Genomic DNA, 16,615 nt, shown 5'->3' with positions numbered 1-16,615 from the left:
AGGGCACAGCCGTTCTTGGCCTGCGGACAGAACCCCACCCTTCCAAGCAGGATCTGACAGAGGAAGGGAAGAGGCGGGTACTCTTGGGAAGTCTTGTTCTGTAGAGCGGGGCGCACAGGAGGGGTAAGGTGCTCCCGAGTGGGGCCCTGGGGTCCCCTGGGCTCCTCGTACCACCGTATTCACATGGCTTGGAGAGCTTTTTCTGTTGCCCTTCAACCTGGAACTGTGCCCTGCATTGCTGAGTTGCAATGCTATGCATCTTCTTGGTCAGCTCCAGCGCAAAACCAAGGGTCGTGGGAGGAGCAAAGATGAGGCTGTCGCTCACGGTCCCTCCCTGTGGCAACAGATCCTCTCCTGCAGTGCAGGGGACAGTTCCACGGATGTGTGAGGCAACGCAGGTGTGCTCCATGGGATGGCGGACATCCTGAGTGTTTATGTGTGAGGGAGCCGCTGAGGGCAGGTCTGCGCCTGTACACGGACCTGTGTCCGTGTGTGTGTGTGTGTGTGTGTGTGTGCGTGTGTGTGAAGGGGCAATGGGGAATGGCCCTATGCCCTCGACCATGTGTATGCATTGTGTGCCTCCCCTCAGTAAACAACCTGTAGTGCATGTGTGTGTGTCTGTGTCTTTCTGGGGCCTCCTTTGTACAAGGGCTGGACAGCTATGGTGTGTGTTGTGGGTGTATGTTTCCATGCGCAGTTCTGTGTCCAGTGTTTGGGCTGAGGGTGCTTGAGTCCGTGACAGAGATAGGATGTGTGCTGGCAATGAGTGTGGGTTTGCATGGGCTTTTGTGCGTGTGCGTGCACGTGTGGGTGTGCTTGAGCGGTTGAGTGTGCATTTCTATGTCAGGGAGGTCGTGTGTTTTCCTCGCATGTGTCTGCATCCTCAGGGAGTGTGCGTTGGAGTATGTGTTTTAGACTGGTGAGAATGTCTGTGTGTCCAATTCTGTGGATGTTTATGGATTGCAGGGCACCAGGGGCAATCTTCTTTTTTGAGCAGGGTCAACAGTGTACGCCTATGCCGGAGACCTTGGATGTGTTGTCGTGTGTGCGTGTGCTTGCAAGCATAGCTGTGTGTGGGGGAGGGCAGGGATGCATGCCTGCGTGTGCTCCGTGTGTGTGTTTTGTGTATGAGCGTAGAGCTCGTTGTGATTGTATAAGTGTGTCAGTTTGTGTGTGTGTGTGTGTGTGTATGAGAGATTGAGAGAGCGCTACGTGTGTGTTCTTTATGACACAGATGATGGGTTTTGTTTACATGCTTCTGTACCCTTAGGGCTATGAGCGTGTGTGCATGCGCTGATGTGTCACGTTTTTATGCCTGTGGGCTCGAGGCCATAGAGGTGGTGGGGTATGCATGTTAGTGTTTTTGGGCACACACGTGTATGATTTTTATGGTGAGGCCAAATGCGTATGCCTGTGCCAGAGTCCTTGTGGCAACTGGGTGTGTCCCGAGTGTTTTTGCAAGCGCCTATGTGTCTCCATGCAAGGGATGGTGTGCAGGCCTCAGATCCATATGCACGAGTGTGTATGTAGTGTGTACAGTGGGTTCGCAAACCGCTCGCCTGTCTGCGTGTGTGTGTGTGTGTGTGTGCAGGCTTGCGTACACGTGCGTTCTTTGAGGATGCAGAACAAGGGTTTTGCTTACATTCTTCCCTTTCCTCAAGGGTAAGTTTGTGTGAGTGTGCATGCTCCGATGTGCTGGGGTCAGTTGTGTATGCCTGTCTGCCAGAGGCTTTGGATGAGGTCTCTTGTGTGTGTGTGACTACGAGTGTCCCAGGTCACACCTGGGAACGTCCTTTTGAGTTGGGACCAAATGTCTATGCCTGTGCCAGAGACGTTCTGTGAGAGCTCTATGGTGTGTGTGTGTGTGTGTGTGTGCTTACGAGCACCTCTGTGCCAGCATGCATGTCTGGTGTACATGCCTGAGTTGCAGAGATACATGTGTGTATTTAGTGTGTTCGGTGTTTTTGCGTGAGCACGTGTGTATGTGTGTGTCTGTGTGTTTGAAAGGAGCCCGATGGGGTGTGTTTGTATTTTCACTCTGTGTGTGTGTGTGTGTGTGTGTGTGCGCGCGTATGTGTGCAGCCGTGTGTGTGTGTCTGTGTGTACATGTGCCATCTCCTTTCTTTTGTTTCAGGGGCCAGGTATGGGAATGCAGAGCCCCCTTCTGAGTGCCTGAATGCCCGTGTGTCCGTGTGTGTGTGTCTGAATATCTGTGCCACCCAGGGAGGTTCACGCTGCTGAGATGCATATGAGGAAGCATCGCCCTTGACCAGAAGCCGTGCAAACTTCCCACGGAGCCTGGTGCCGGGGTGAAAGACAAGGTCGACTGAGGCCCCCGAGGAAAACCACTGAAATGTAGAAGACCGATGTCACCCGTGTTCCTGTATGTTCCTGTGTGGAGGCTCACGAATGAGCTCCTTCTCAGAAAGGAGCAGGTGGTGTGCCTGAGCTCCTGGTGTAAGGTTGGTGCTTACGATGCTGCCTTGGAATCCCCATTCCGAGGAAGGGATGGGCCCTCATGCTTGCCCAGAGGTCTAGGACACAGAAGCTCTGGGACGGCATCCCAGCGGGGGGAGGTCCTGCCCGTGCGGATGGTGGTGCTGGGCAGCGGGAGTTGATGAACAAAAGGCCAGCTATCAGGTCTCATGTCTTCCCTGGGGTAAAGACAGAGTTCAAGTCTAGGGAAGGATGAGCCAGCGCCAAACATGGCCAGTGTCTGGGTTTGGGGGATGGCGATGCCAGTCCTCCAGAGGGCTCCCTGGGGATGTCCTCAAGCACATCCACTGCACACAGCAGGGCTGGGCCTGTAGTTCATTTTCCCTTGGACCCCAGTGCCCGTGCTCGCTACCGGTCTGGCAAGGGGCCTGCCTCTTGCTGACACGGTCATCCTCTCCGGCACAGAAACAATGCTGTGGAGGGAGTGGAGGCCAGGCCTGTGCCGTCACGTCTCTGATGTCGCATCCCTGCCTGGGCCCATATCAGCGCAGCTGGGCCTGCATAATGGCCTTTGGCCCTGGTGAGTCTCTGCTTTGCCACAGATGCGGGGCCGTTGGCCCGACTTGGGTTTGTATGAATTTCTCTCGCGGAGACAATCTGCCTGGGCCCTGGGCCCCGTGTTCTTCAACGTGGAGTGAGATGAGGCCGGGGCTGTCTCAGTAGTCTTCGAGGAGTCCTTGGCTGCCAGCGCCGTAAGCCATGTGTTGACGCATCCTTGGGAACAGAGGAACAGCCCCGCTCTTACTGCCGGCCAGCGAGGGGGAGGGATCTCCGGGGCCACGCCTAGGTCATCAGGTCACTCATCACTCTCACTCGTCCCACTTTCAAATGCTCTGTGGCTACGGGACGAAAAGGTCAGTCTCTCGCACGGAGCGTAGGCAGGGGCAGCTTTTTAAAGGCTGCCCGTTGTGCCGTCGTCTACATCGTCCTAGATGGCTTGAAGACTCCTTACTGACCGGGGCCGCTTGGCGCCCACGATTGCTAGACCCGGTTCCTGTGTAAGCCCCTGTCTGTTTCCACCCTCTCCTCCGCCGCCGTGACTTCCTCTTTGGCTGTCTGACCGGTGTTTTCAGGGAACACGATTGCTGACCTCTTTGACACCACTGGATGGAGCTCTGCTCAGCGGACCGTTGGCTTCCGCAATCGGGTGTGTGTTGGGGGGGGTCCCTTCTGCATAGGTGGTTGTCTTTCGGGCCAGTACGCCTTGCACCCTCTGTACGACCAAAGCCTCCCTCTGTGCCTCCGGCCTTCCTCGCTCTGTCGCTGTGTCTCCCTCCCCACATCTGCACACTCGTGTCCGTCCTCAACTCTGTCCGTCCTTCCCATCGCCCCCCTCGCTCCCCAGCTCTTCTTCTCCCCCTGGGCTATGGTGCCTCTCCTCCCAGGCTCCCTGTCTCCCCCCTCTCTCTGTCACCACCGCAGCCTCCCCCATCTGCAAGGCTGTGCTGTTTCGAGGGCACTTCTGCCTCAGGACCCTCAGGACCCTCCTCTAGGTCAGTTTGGATTGCACCAGTCACGCCAATGCCGGGACCTTTTCAGGGACAGTCTCAGATAATTTGCCTGCTCGCCACAGGCGGCCATGCCTTTTTCTCACTGCAGGCGTCCCTCTCTGCACTGACAGCTAACATGGGCAACGGAGACACTTGGGCCCACCAAGCAGCCTGCCCTTCATCTCCAGGAAGCTCCTCCTGCTTCTTTCTCGGCTCCAAAACCCCAAGGACACACCCACCCATCCTTGGTATGTGAGGCCCTCCCATGAGGCAAGCGCAAGGCTGGCAGCCTTGCCATGCCCCGCGGGGACTTCCTCACACCTCTGGTGGCCGGCATCCTATGTGGCCCATGATCCCCCCCCTGGAGTGCACCTGCATGAGGGGTGGTTCGGACCGAAGGACCTGTTGAGAAAGGACACAATTGCTGTCAATGCGCACCTGGTTGTTGCGCCATCCCCTCCCCGGCTGGTACTCCACTCAGCGAGGGACCCAGACAAAGGGAGCACTCGGAGCAAAGTTGCAAGGAAGACCCCGAGAGCCCTTGCATGAAGGTCTGGCGGCGACGGAAGAGAACGCAAAGAGGAAAATAGGCACAGACGGGAGAGGGAAAGAGGTCGGGCAGAGGAAAGTCCAGCGGGAGCGGGTTTTAGCAGCGGCGGGCTCCCAGAAAGATGCAGTTGGTCCTCGGACTTAAAGTCTGGCCCGTTTGCATGCCTCCCAGTGCCAGTGGGGGAGCTGGCTGAGGCGGGCCTAGAAGCTCTGTGTGCACCCTGGTGGCCAGGGACTGTGGCTCTTGGCTACGTAATTTCAGGGCACGGACATTGTGTGCAGATTCCTTCTCTGAAGGAAAGCTGGGTGGAGCGGGGTGGTGCTGGGCTGTGGAGGGGGGTGGCCCCTGCACGCAGCAGCTTGGTGGTAGGCTCCTGGCTCCCTCCCCCGCTGGGTTGTTCCAGGGCAAATGCGCGACAACAGTGACGCGGTTCCGTTGGAGCATCAGCCAATACCCCCAGGGCTTTCCCCGGGTTCCGCTAAGAAGGAGCGTGGGAGGCTTTCGGGCTGCGGGGAGACATGGGATTCAGCCGCTGGATTTCAAATGCTAGCGACAGGCGAGGGTCCCCGAGGGACGGATGTGAAAGGGAAGAGCGGGACTGTGACACGAGGGCACCAGGCGGGAAGGCCTGCGAGGTGTCTGTGCAGAAACGTTAGGGGTTGGGAGGCGCGGAGGGCACCGCGGAGGAGCGTCCCGGGCGGCCTTCCAGGCTAGCTCTGTCGCCTGCAAGGGCCCAGGAGGGAGGTGGCCACGCCCACGGCCCTATCCCGGGCGATTCCCGGGAGCACCCCCATCCTCTTGGGGTTCGGAGTCTCTGTCGCTCCCAGGACGCATGCGTGACTCCTCCCGGCCCGCCCCGCCGCGCGCCGCTTGGCGGCGGCACCCACCGCCCCGGGTCCCTGTGCGCATGCGTGCCCCAGGCCCGCGCACTCAGACAGGCGGCCGCTGCCCACCGCCGACGCCGGGCGCGGACCAGAACCTGCGGTTCCCGCCTCCATCGCCTGCCCTTCGCAGCTGCCTCGGTTGAGGGGCCCGGCCACATGGAGAGGGAGTCGAGGTCCGGGAAAGGCGGAGCTGCCCCAGAATCCGGGACCACCTTGGTCCCAGACGGGGCCGGTGAGGAGGCGGCTGCCCTCAGGGAGACCGGCTCCTGTGGGCACGCGGGGGCGCTTCTGGCCCTGGAGGCTGCCGGTTTGGTGGCCGCGACTGTGCGGGAAGCTGAGGCCCCGCGTGGCCCAGAGGAGGCCGGCGCTGGGCAGGTGTTGGTGCTTGTGGTGCAGGATATCGTGGGGGAGGTGGAGGTGGTGGCCCTGGAAGACGAGGAGGTGGTGGCCGTGGAAGACGAGGAGGTGCTGGCGGTGCAAGACAAGGAGGTGCTGGCGGTGGAAGACGAGGTGGTGCTGGCGGTGGAAGACGAGGAGGTGGCAGAAGCAGAGCAGGTCGAGGAGCCGAAGGAGCTGTCGCAGGCAGAGGTGGTGCCGCGGCCCGACACAGCCGGGGCCGCCCTTGCCGCGCTGCAGGTGGTTCAGGAAGCGCTCCGCTCTGTGGATGTCCAAGCCACCAAGGCCTACCTGCGGCTCAAGCGCAGGATGAATCAGAAGCGGAGTGGTCACCTGGCTCGAAGGAGGGCCATCATCCAGGGCATCCCTGGCTTCTGGGCACGCGCCGTATCCTTCCTTCATCGCGCCGGCTGCGTTTTGGCCCCTGGGGAGGACAGTGGGAGCAGGGCAGCAGGGAGCAGAGCCTGAGCCTGAGCCAGGGGCTAGAGAAGTGCAAAGCTGGGCCGGGCTCCCCCATCCATGGCCCCCACCCCTCCAGCAATGGGCACCTGCCAGCAGTAGGCCGCTGGGCACGCAGGGAGCGCAAAGCCCCGAGCCCTGGGCCTACCCTTCTACTGCACTGCCTAGGGGGCCGGGGTCCAGCAATGGGTGGTCCGGGAGGAGGTGGGTGCGGCGAGTGCGTGTTGGGGGGAAAGCCAGAGCCTGGGACCTGTGGAGTCCTCTGTGAGTGGAAGCTTCGGGCCAGTGCTTTGGGGCTGCAGCACCCCCACACGCCTCTGCGGTCCCAGAACCCGTGTCAACACTCTGGACTCCTAGTGAAGCCCAGCCCACTTGGCTCAGAGCACATGTTGGAAGGAAAGGATTTGGGGGTAAATGGGGCAGATGGAGAGGCTGCTCGCCTCATTCCGTGTCCTTCAAACCATGTATCGTTGCCGAGTTCCCGGAGACCTAGGGTTCTGTGGTGCGCTTGCACTCATTGAGAGTCAGTCAGCAGGCTTCCTGATTTCAGCGGGCCCTGGGATCCTGGACTCGGTGCCCCGTGTGCTACCAACTCTGTCTCCACAGGCCCTTCTGAAGCCGCCCGAGGCCCCTGGCCCAGGTGCTCCCAGACACGTTTCCTCCCTCCCTGGCTCTCCCTCTCCATGTCCCCCACCCACGCTTGCGCGCGCTCTCTCTCTCTCTCTCTCTCTCTCTATCTCTCTCAACACTCCCAGCCCTCCGTCTACGTCTGTCGTCAGGGTTTGGGTGTCTCTGTCTCTCTGTCTTCTTCCTCCCGCCCTACCCCTTTCCTCCCTGTGTGGCTGACTCTGCCAGGCCCTTGCTCAGGACGCTGGGTGTGCAGCCATGCTGCAAGCGAGCGGAGCAGCCTCCTTGTGGGCACAGAAGGTCCCTCAAGGGCCCAGGGCCTCAGATGAGCACACAGGCAAACGGGGCCTTGAGGGGGACCGAGCCCATCCAGACATCCAGAGTGGTGACAGACTGCCTCCTGGCCCCGCTGAGCACGGGCACAGGCCAGAGAGGACATAGGCAGGGAGAGCGGGCGGGCTCTTGGCCTTGCCCTCTTGGGCCCCGGGAGCCTCAGCCCAGTTGATCCTCCAAGCCCTGCGATGCCCCAGGGCAGAGCATGGGTGACAAAAGGGCAAGCGCTGGGTAGGTTGGGAGGGGCCAGTGCCTGCTGTTTCTGCACAGGCCGCCTTCCGTCCCTGTCTCTCAGTGGGGAAGGGCCGGGGCATTCCTGGTTCTCTTCCCGGCGCCCTTGACGTGGAGGCTCCTTGACCCAAGGCAGATCCTGAATCACCCCCAGTTATCAGCTGTGATAGGTGACCAGGACACAGACATGCTCAGCTACATGACCAATTTAGAGGTTAGCCCTGGAGCCTGAGGCCAGCGGTGGTGCCTTGGGAGTGGGGGTTGAGCTGGAGTGGGTGCGTTTGAGTTGCTGAGAGTTGCGGTCAGTCAGTCAGGCAGAACACCTAGGGTCAACGACCCCTCCCCCTCCCCCTTCTCTTGCTTTCCTGCGGCAGGTGGAGGAACTGGGTCGTCCCAAGTACCGCTGCAGGTTGATGTTTTACTTTGGGAGCAACCCCTACTTCCAGAACGACGTGATCGTTAAGGAGTATCACCTTAGCATCGGCGGTAGGTGTGGGCTTGAGGTGCAGAGGAGCTGGCGGAGGGCTTCCCGGCATGAGGGCCCGGGGGGGAAAAAGGAGGAGTGTGGGGGTCCTCGGGGCAGTGCAGGGATTTGGCACAGGAAGGGGGACAGGTCGTCGGTTGAGAGCGAGAGCTGGCGTGGGTCCTAGGCCTCGGAGAGCCTCCCTTAAGTTTCCTCGTCCCGCAGGATATCGGGAGACTAGTTGCACTCCAGTCCGGTGGTTCTGGGATTATGAACGTGGTGCTGCCAGCCGCAGGCGAGACCCCAGCGGCCTGAACTTCTTCAACTGGTTGTGTGACCCCAGCTGCCCAGGGTCCAACTGGATCACCGGGGTGAGGCCCCTGCGCCTTCGTCAGCAGCGCAGATGCTGGAGTCCCGACTGCTGGGGAATGGGGTCGGGGGGCCCCCGTGCTCAGCTCACCTTTTGTCCCCTACCAGATCATCATCGAGGACCTGTGGCCCAATCCCTTGCAGTACTACCCGAGGCAGGAAGGCGGCCTCTGGGAATGAGCTGAGAGGACGACCTGTCGGTGAGGAGCCAGGAGGGCTGGGTCCAGAGCCCTGTGGGCAGGGGTGCCAGGGGACAGTCAATTTAGTGGCGGGGAAACTGAGGCTCAGAGGAGCTTGGACCCATGGAGCAGGTGGCAGGGTGGGAAGTGAGCCTGCGGGAACTCAGAGTGCACACACAGGGCCGAGGATGGGTCTAGTCCGGCAGGTTCATGCCTGCCATGCTGTCCTTCGGAAAACCCCTGGCCAATCCAGACAAGCAAGGCTCCCCCAGCCCATTTTCCTGAAGTGTCTCCCATGGCTGTCGGCCTCTCTCTCGGTCCTCCTGCCGCTCGTTCGGTTGGCGATGGCCTGCCTGTCTTTGGGAGTCGGGCTCCTTGTCCCAGCCGACTCTTGGACCACGACTCCCTGACGGCCGTCCACATGCCTGAGCACCGCGTGTCCTCCCACATCGTTCACATGTCCTTGGGAATGGTCCCAGGCTATGCCAAACAGGGTCACGGTGCCCTGGCTGTGGAGGAACTGGGATCCCACGAGTACAGGGCACGCTCACAACATCACGTTCACTATCCCTGGCATCATACATTTTCACAAATAGCTAAGACTTTTGTGTGTATTTTCATGTTTCTCTGTGTGTGTGTGTGTGTCTGTGTGTGTGTGTGTCAAGGCATGGCAGCTGTGTGGAAGTGGACATCACAGAGCATCCGCGTTGCACCACCAAGAAGAATCTGATGAGGCCTCCACCGTTGAGAGACCTGCATGGGCTCTTCTCCGTGGTGCTCATCCTGCACGGGACAGCAAAAGGGACAAGGATCAGTAGGAGCAGCGCTAGAGAGGATCCTGTCCCTAGCTGCAGGGTCAGGGAGAAGGGCCATAAACAAGTTACAAAGCACCTTGTGTCCATGTGTGGTTTTATATTGGGGGCACAGGAAATGGCAAGGAGGCAATAAGCCTGGTGGGACCCTCCAACCCCCATCCTGTTGGATTCCATGGGTGGGGTGATGGAGAGCAAGGGGCCAGGGCACAGCCGTTCTTGGCCTGCGGACAGAACCCCACCCTTCCAAGCAGGATCTGGCAGAGGAAGGGAAGAGGCGGGTCTCTCTTGGGAAGTCTTGTTCTGTAGAGCGGGGCGCACAGGAGGGGTAAGGTGCTCCCGAGTGGGGCCCTGGGGTCCCCTGGGCTCCTCGTACCACCGTATTCACATGGCTTGGAGAGCTTTTTCTGTTGCCCTTCAACCTGGAACTGTGCCCTGCATTGCTGAGTTGCAATGCCATGCAGCTTCTTGGTCAGCTCCAGCGCAAAACCAAGGGTCGTGGGAGGAGCAAAGATGAGGCTGTCGCTCACGGTCCCTCCCTGTGGCAACAGATCCTCCTGCAGTGCAGGGGACAGTTCCACGGATGTGTGAGGCAACGCAGGTGTGCTCCATGGGATGGCGGACATCCTGAGTGTTTATGTGTGAGGGAGCCGCTGAGGGCAGGTCCGCGCCTGCACACGGACGTGTGTGTGTGTGTGTGTGTGTGTGTGTGTGTGTGTGTGTGTGTGAAGGTGCAATGGGGAATGGCCCTATGCCCTCGACCATGTGTATGCATTGTGTGCCTCCCCTCAGTAAACAACCTGTAGTGCATGTGTGTGTGTGTCTGTGTCTCTCTGGGGCCTCCTTTGTACAAGGGCTGGACAGCTATGGTGTGTGTTGTGGGTGTATGTTTCCATGCGCAGTTCTGTGTCCAGTGTTTGGGCTGAGGGTGCTTGAGTCCGTGACAGAGATAGGATGTGTGCTGGCAATGAGTGTGGGTTTGCATGGGCTTTTGTGCGTGTGCGTGCACGTGTGGGTGTGCTTGAGCGGTTGAGTGTGCATTTCTATGTCAGGGAGGTCGTGTGTTTTCCTCGCATGTGTCTGCATCCTCAGGGAGTGTGCGTTGGAGTATGTGTTTTAGGCAGGTGAGAATGTCTGTGTGTCCAATTCTGTGGATGTTTATGGATTGCAGGGCACCAGGGGCAGACTTCATTTTTGAGCAGGGTCAACAGTGTACGCCTATGCCGGAGACCTTGGATGTGTTGTCGTGTGTGCGTGTGCTTGCAAGCATAGCTGTGTGTGGGGGAGGGCAGGGATGCATGCCTGCGTGTGCTCCGTGTGTGTGTTTTGTGTATGAGCGTAGAGCTCGTTGTGATTGTATAAGTGTGTCAGTGTGTGTGTGTGTGTGTGTGTGTGTATGAGAGATTGAGAGAGTGGCTACGTGTGTGTTCTTTATGACACAGATGATGGGTTTTGTTTACATGCTTCTGTACCCTTAGGGCTATGAGCGTGTGTGCATGCGCCGATGTGTCACGTTTTTATGCCTGTGGGCTCGAGGCCATAGAGGTGGTGGGGTATGCATGTTAGTGTTTTTGGGCACACACGTGTATGATTTTTATGGTGAGGCCAAATGCCTGTGCCAGAGTCCTTGTGGCAACTGGGTGTGTCCCGAGTGTTTTTGCAAGCGCCTATGTGTCTCCATGCAAGGGATGGTGTGCAGGCCTCAGATCCATATGCACGAGTGTGTATGTAGTGTGTACAGTGGGTTCACAAACCGCTCGCCTGTCTGCGTGTGTGTGTGTGTGTGTGTGTGTGTGTGTGTGCAGGCTTGCGTACACGTGCGTTCTTTGAGGATGCAGACAAGGGTTTTGCTTACATTCTTCCCTTTCCTAAGGGTGAGTTTGTGTGAGTGTGCATGCTCCGATGTGCTGGGGTCAGTTGTTTATGCCTGTCTGCCAGAGGCTTTGGATGTGGTCTCTTGTGTGTGTGTGACTGCGAGTGTCCCAGGTCACACCTGGGAACGTCCTTTTGAGTTGGGACCAAATGTCTATGCCTGTGCCAGAGACGTTCTGTGAGAGCTCTATGGTGTGTGTGTGTGTGTGTGTGTGTGTGTGTGCTTACGAGCACCTCTGTGCCAGCATGCATGTCTGATGTACATGCCTGAGTTGCAGAGATACATGTGTGTATTTAGTGTGTTCGGTGTTTTTGCGTGAGCACGTGTGTATGTGTGTGTCTGTGTGTTTGAAAGGAGCCCGATGGGGTGTGTTTGTATTTTCACTCTGTGTGTGTGTGTGTGTGTGCGCGCGCGTATGTGTGCAGCCGTGTGTGTGTCTGTGTGTACATGTGCCATCTCCTTTCTTTGGTTTCAGGGGCCAGGTGTGGGAATGCAGAGCCCCCTTCTGAGTGCCTGAGTGCCCGTGTGTCCGTGTGTGTGTGTCTGAATATCTGTGCCACCCAGGGAGGTTCACGCTGCTGAGATGCATATGAGGAAGCATCGCCCTTGACCAGAAGCCGTGCAAACTTCCCACGGAGCCTGGTGCCGGGGTGAAAGACAAGGTCGACTGAGGCCCCCGAGGAAAACCACTGAAATGTAGAAGACCGATGTCACCCGTGTTCCTGTATGTTCCTGTGTGGAGGCTCACGAATGAGCTCCTTCTCAGAAAGGAGCAGGTGGTGTGCCTGAGCTCCTGGTGTAAGGTTGGTGCTTACGATGCTGCCTTGGAATCCCCATTCCAAGGAAGGGATGGGCCCTCATGCTTGCCCAGAGGTCTAGGACACAGAAGCTCTGGGACGGCATCCCAGCGGGGGGAGGTCCTGCCCGTGCGGATGGTGGTGCTGGGCAGCGGGAGTTGATGAACAAAAGGCCAGCTATCAGGTCTCATGTCTTCCCTGGGGTAAAGACAGAGTTCAAGTCTAGGGAAGGATGAGCCAGCGCCAAACATGGCCAGTGTCTGGGTTTGGGGGGATGGCGATGCCAGTCCTCCAGAGGGCTCCCTGGGGATGTCCTCAAGCACATCCACTGCACACAGCAGGGCTGGGCCTGTAGTTCATTTTCCCTTGGACCCCAGTGCCCGTGCTCGCTACCGGTCTGGCAAGGGGCCTGCCTCTTGCTGACACGGTCATCCTCTCCGGCACAGAAACAATGCTGTGGAGGGAGTGGAGGCCAGGCCTGTGCCGTCACGTCTCTGATGTCGCATCCCTGCCTGGGCCCATATCAGCGCAGCTGGGCCTGCATAATGGCCTTTGGCCCTGGTGAGTCTCTGCTTTGCCACAGATGCGGGGCCGTTGGCCCGACTTGGGTTTGTATGAATTTCTCTCGCGGAGACAATCTGCCTGGGCCCTGGGCCCCGTGTTCTTCAACGTGGAGTGAGATGAGGCCGGGGCTGTCTCAGTAGTCTTCGAGGAGTCCTTGGCTGCCAGCGCCGTAAGCCATGTGTTGACGCATCCTTGGGAACAGAGGAACAGCCCCGCTCTTACTGCCGGCCAGCGAGGGGGAGGGATCTCCGGGGCCACGCCTAGGTCATCAGGTCACTCATCACTCTCACTCGTCCCACTTTCAAATGCTCTGTGGCTACGGGACGAAAAGGTCAGTCTCTCGCACGGAGCGTAGGCAGGGGCAGCTTTTTAAAGGCTGCCCGTTGTGCCGTCGTCTACATCGTCCTAGATGGCTGTGAAGACTCCTTACTGACCGGGGCCGCCTGGCGCCCACGATTGCTAGACCCGGTTCCTGTGTAAGCCCCTGTCTGTTTCCACCCTCTCCTCCGCCGCCGTGACTTCCTCTTTGGCTGTCTGACAGGTGTTTTCAGGGAACACGATTGCTGACCTCTTTGACACCACTGGATGGAGCTCTGCTCAGCGGACCGTTGGCTTCTGCAATCGGGTGTGTGTTGGGGGGGGTCCCCGCGGGGACTTCCTCACACCTCTGGTGGCCTGCGTCCTATGTGGCCCATGATCCCCCCCCTGGAGTGCACCTGCATGAGGGGTGGTTCGGACCCGAAGGACCTACTGAGAAAGAACACATGTGCTGTCAATGCGCACCTGGTTGGTGCACCATCCCCTCCCCGGCTGGTACTCCACTCAGCGAGGGACCCAGACAAAGGGAGCACTCGGAGCAAAGTTGCAAGGAAGACCCCGAGAGCCCTTGCATGAAGGTCTGGCGGCGACGGAAGAGAACGCCAAGAGGAAAGGAGACATAGACGGGAGAGGGAAAGAGGTCGGGCAGAGGAAAGTCCAGCGGGAGCGGGTTTTAGCAGCGGCGGGCTCCCCGAAAGATGCAGTTGGTCCTGGGACTTAAAGTCTGGCCCGTCAGCATGCCTCCCAGTGCCAGTGGGGGAGCTGGCTGAGGCCGGCTTAGAAGTTCTGTGTGCACCCTGGTGGCCATGGACTGTGGCTCATGGCTACGTAATTTCAGGGCAAGGACATTGTGTGTAGATTCCTTCTCTGAACGAAAGCTGTGTGGAGCGTGGTGGTGCTGGGGTGTGGAGGGGGGTGGCCCCTGCACGCAGCAGCTTGGTGGTAGGCTCCTGGCTCCCTCCCCCGCTGGGTTGTTCCTGGGTAAAAGCCCGACAACAGTGACGCGGCTCCTTTGAGCACCAGCCGATGCCCCCAGGGCTTTCCCCTGGTTGCGCTAAGAAGGAGCATGGGAGGCTTTCGGGCTGCGGGGAGACACGGGATTCAGCCGCTGGATTTCAAATGCTAGCGACAGGCGAGGGTTCCCAGAGGGACGGATGTGAAAGGGACGAGCGGGACTGTAACACGAGGGCACCGGCGGGAAGGCCTGCGAGGTGTCTGTGCAGAAACGTTAGGGGTTGGGAGGCGCGGAGGGCACCGCGGGGGAGCGTCCCGGGCAGCCTTCCAGGCTAGCTCTGGCACCTGCAAGGGCCCAGGAGGGAGGTGGCCACGCCCACGGCCCTATCCCGGGCGATTCCCGGGAGCACCCCCATCCTCTTGGGGTTCGAGTGTCTGTCGCTCCCAGGACGCATGCGTGACTCCTCCCGGCCCGCCCCGCTGCGCGCCGCTTGGCGGCGGCACCCACCGCCCCGGGTCCCTGTGCGCATGCGTGCCCCAGGCCCGCGCACTCAGACAGGCGGCTGCTGCCCACCGCCGACGCCGGGCTTGGACCAGAACCTGCGGTTCCCGCCTCCATCGCCTGCCCTCCGCAGCTGCCTGGGTTGAGGGGCAAGGCCACATGGAGTAGGGGTCGAGGTCCGGGTAAGGCGGAGCTGCCCCAGAATCCGGGACAACCTTAGTCCCAGACGGGGGCGGTGAGGAGGCGGCTGCCCTCAGGGAGACTGGCTCCTGTAGGCACGCAGGGGCGCTTCTGGCCCTGGAGGCTGCCGGTTTGGTGGCCGCGGCTGTGCGGGAAGCTGAGGCCCCGCGTGGCCCAGAGGAGGCCGGCGCTGGGCAAGTGTTGGTGCTTGTGGTGCAGGATATCATGGGGGAGGTGGAGGTGGTGGCCCTGGAAGACGAGGAGGTGGTGGCCGTGGAAGACGAGGAGGTGCTGGCGGTGGAAGACGAGGAGGTGCTGGCGGTGCAAGACGAGGAGGTGGCAGAAGCAGAGTAGGTCGAGAAGCCGAAGGAGCTGTCGCAGGCAGAGCCGGTGCCGCGGCCCGACACAGCCGGGACCGCCCTTGCCGCGCTGCAGGTGGTTCAGGAAGCGCTCCGCTCTGTGGATGTCCAAGCCACCAAGGCCTACCTGCGGCTCAAGCGCAGGATGAATCAGAAGCGGAGTGGTCACCTGGCTCGAAGGAGGGCCATCATCCAGGGCATCCCTGGCTTCTGGGCACGCGCCGTATCCTTCCTTCATCGCGCCGGCTGGGTTTTGGCCCCTGGGGAGGACAGTGGGACCAGGGCAGCAGGGAGCAGAGCCTGAGCCTGAGCCAGGGGCTAGAGAAGTGCGAAGCTGGGCCGGGCTCCCCCATCCATGGCCCCCACCCCTCCAGCAATGGGCACCTGCCAGCAGTAGGCCGCTGGGCACGCAGGGAGCGCAAAGCCCCGAGCCCTGGGCCTACCCTTCTACTGCACTGCCTAGGGGGCCGGGGTCCAGCAGTGGGTGGTCCGGGAGGAGGTGGGTGCGGCGAGTGCGTGTTGGGGGGAAAGCCAGAACCTGGGACCTGTGGAGTCCTCTGTGAGTGGAAGCTTCGGCCAGTGCTTTGGGGCTGCAGCACCCCCACACGCCTCTGCGGTCCCGGAACCCGTGTCAACACTCTGGACTCCTAGTGAAGCCCAGCCCACTTGGCTCAGAGCACATGTTGGAAGGAAAGGATTTGGGGGTAAATGGGGCAGATGGAGAGGCTGCCCGCCTCATTCCGTGTCCTTCAAACCATGTATCGTTGCCGAGTTCCCGGGAGACCTAGGGTTCTGTGGTGCGCTTGCACTCATTGAGAGTCAGTCAGCAGGCTGCCTGATTTCAGCGGGCCCCGGGACCCTGGACACGGTGCCCCGGGTGCTACCAACTCTGTCTCCACAGGCCCTCCTGAAGCCGGCCGAGGCCCCTGGCCCAGGTGCTCCCAGACACGTTTCCTCCCTCCCTGCCTCTCCCTCTCCATGTCCCCCACCCGCGCTTGCGCTCTCTCTCTCTCTCTCTCTCTCTCTCTCTCTCTCTCAACACTCCCAGCCCTACGTCTACGTCTGTCGACCGGGTTTGGGTGTCTCTGTCTCTCTGTCTCCTTCCTCCCGCCGTACCCCTTTCCTCCCTGTGTGGCTAATTCTCCCAGGCCCTTGCTCGGGACCCTGGGTGTGCAGCCATGCTGCAAGTGAGCGGAGCAGCCCCCTTGTGGGCACAGAAGGTCCCTCAAGGGCCCAGGGCCTCGGGTGAGCACACACGCAAACGGGGCCGTGAGGGGGACTGACCCCATCCAGACATCCAGAGTGGTGACTGACTGCCTCCTGGCCCTGAACTTCTTCGTCTGTTTGTCTGACCCCAGCTTCCCAGGGTCCAACAGGATCGCCGGGGTGAGGCCCCTGCAGTCTTCATCAGCAGCGCAGATGTTGGAGTCCCGGCTGCTGGGGAACGGGGTCGGGGGCCCCGTGCTCAGCTCACCTTTTGTCCCCTACCAGATCATCATCGAGGACCTGTGGCTCAATCCCTTGCAGTACTACCCGAGGCAGGAAGGCGGCCTCTGGGAATGAGCTGAGAGGACGACCTGTCGGTGAGGAGCCAGGAGGGCTGGGTCCAGAGCCCTGTGGGCAGGGGTGCCAGGGGACAGTCAATTTAGTGGCGGGGAAACTGAGGCTCAGAGGAGCTTGGACCCATGGAGCAGGTGGCAGGGTGGGAAGTGAGCCTGCGGGAACTCAGAGCGCACACACAGGGCCGAGGATGGGTCTAGTCCGGCAGGTTCATGCCTG

At 60.2% G+C, this 16,615-nt stretch overlaps 2 protein-coding genes across 2 annotated transcripts; both read left to right on the top strand.

Moving 5' to 3' along the window:
• Positions 1 to 3,000: 3,000 nt before the first annotated feature.
• On the top strand, positions 3,001 to 8,244 carry LOC123393964 (testis-specific Y-encoded protein 4-like). The gene is made up of 6 exons (XM_045087321.1): positions 3,001 to 3,016; positions 3,570 to 3,643; positions 5,364 to 6,203; positions 7,603 to 7,680; positions 7,841 to 7,969; positions 8,155 to 8,244. The coding sequence occupies exons 1-6, from the start codon at positions 3,001 to 3,003 to the stop codon at positions 8,242 to 8,244; spliced, it is 1,227 nt and encodes a 408-aa protein (XP_044943256.1).
• A 6,004-nt stretch (positions 8,245 to 14,248) lies between these two features.
• Positions 14,249 to 16,399, top strand: LOC123393963 (testis-specific Y-encoded protein 1-like). The gene is made up of 5 exons (XM_045087320.1): positions 14,249 to 14,400; positions 14,573 to 14,813; positions 14,847 to 15,108; positions 15,985 to 16,081; positions 16,195 to 16,399. The coding sequence occupies exons 1-5, from the start codon at positions 14,249 to 14,251 to the stop codon at positions 16,397 to 16,399; spliced, it is 957 nt and encodes a 318-aa protein (XP_044943255.1).
• Positions 16,400 to 16,615: the final 216 nt, after the last annotated feature.

The sequence above is a fragment of the Mustela putorius genome, unplaced genomic scaffold (genome assembly GCF_011764305.1).
Source record: "Mustela putorius furo isolate JIRA1106 unplaced genomic scaffold, ASM1176430v1.1 tig00001094_pilon_pilon_pilon, whole genome shotgun sequence".
Lineage (NCBI taxonomy): Eukaryota > Metazoa > Chordata > Mammalia > Carnivora > Mustelidae > Mustela > Mustela putorius.
Note: the sequence above shows the minus strand (reverse complement) of the source record. Positions and strands in the feature narration are given on the sequence as shown.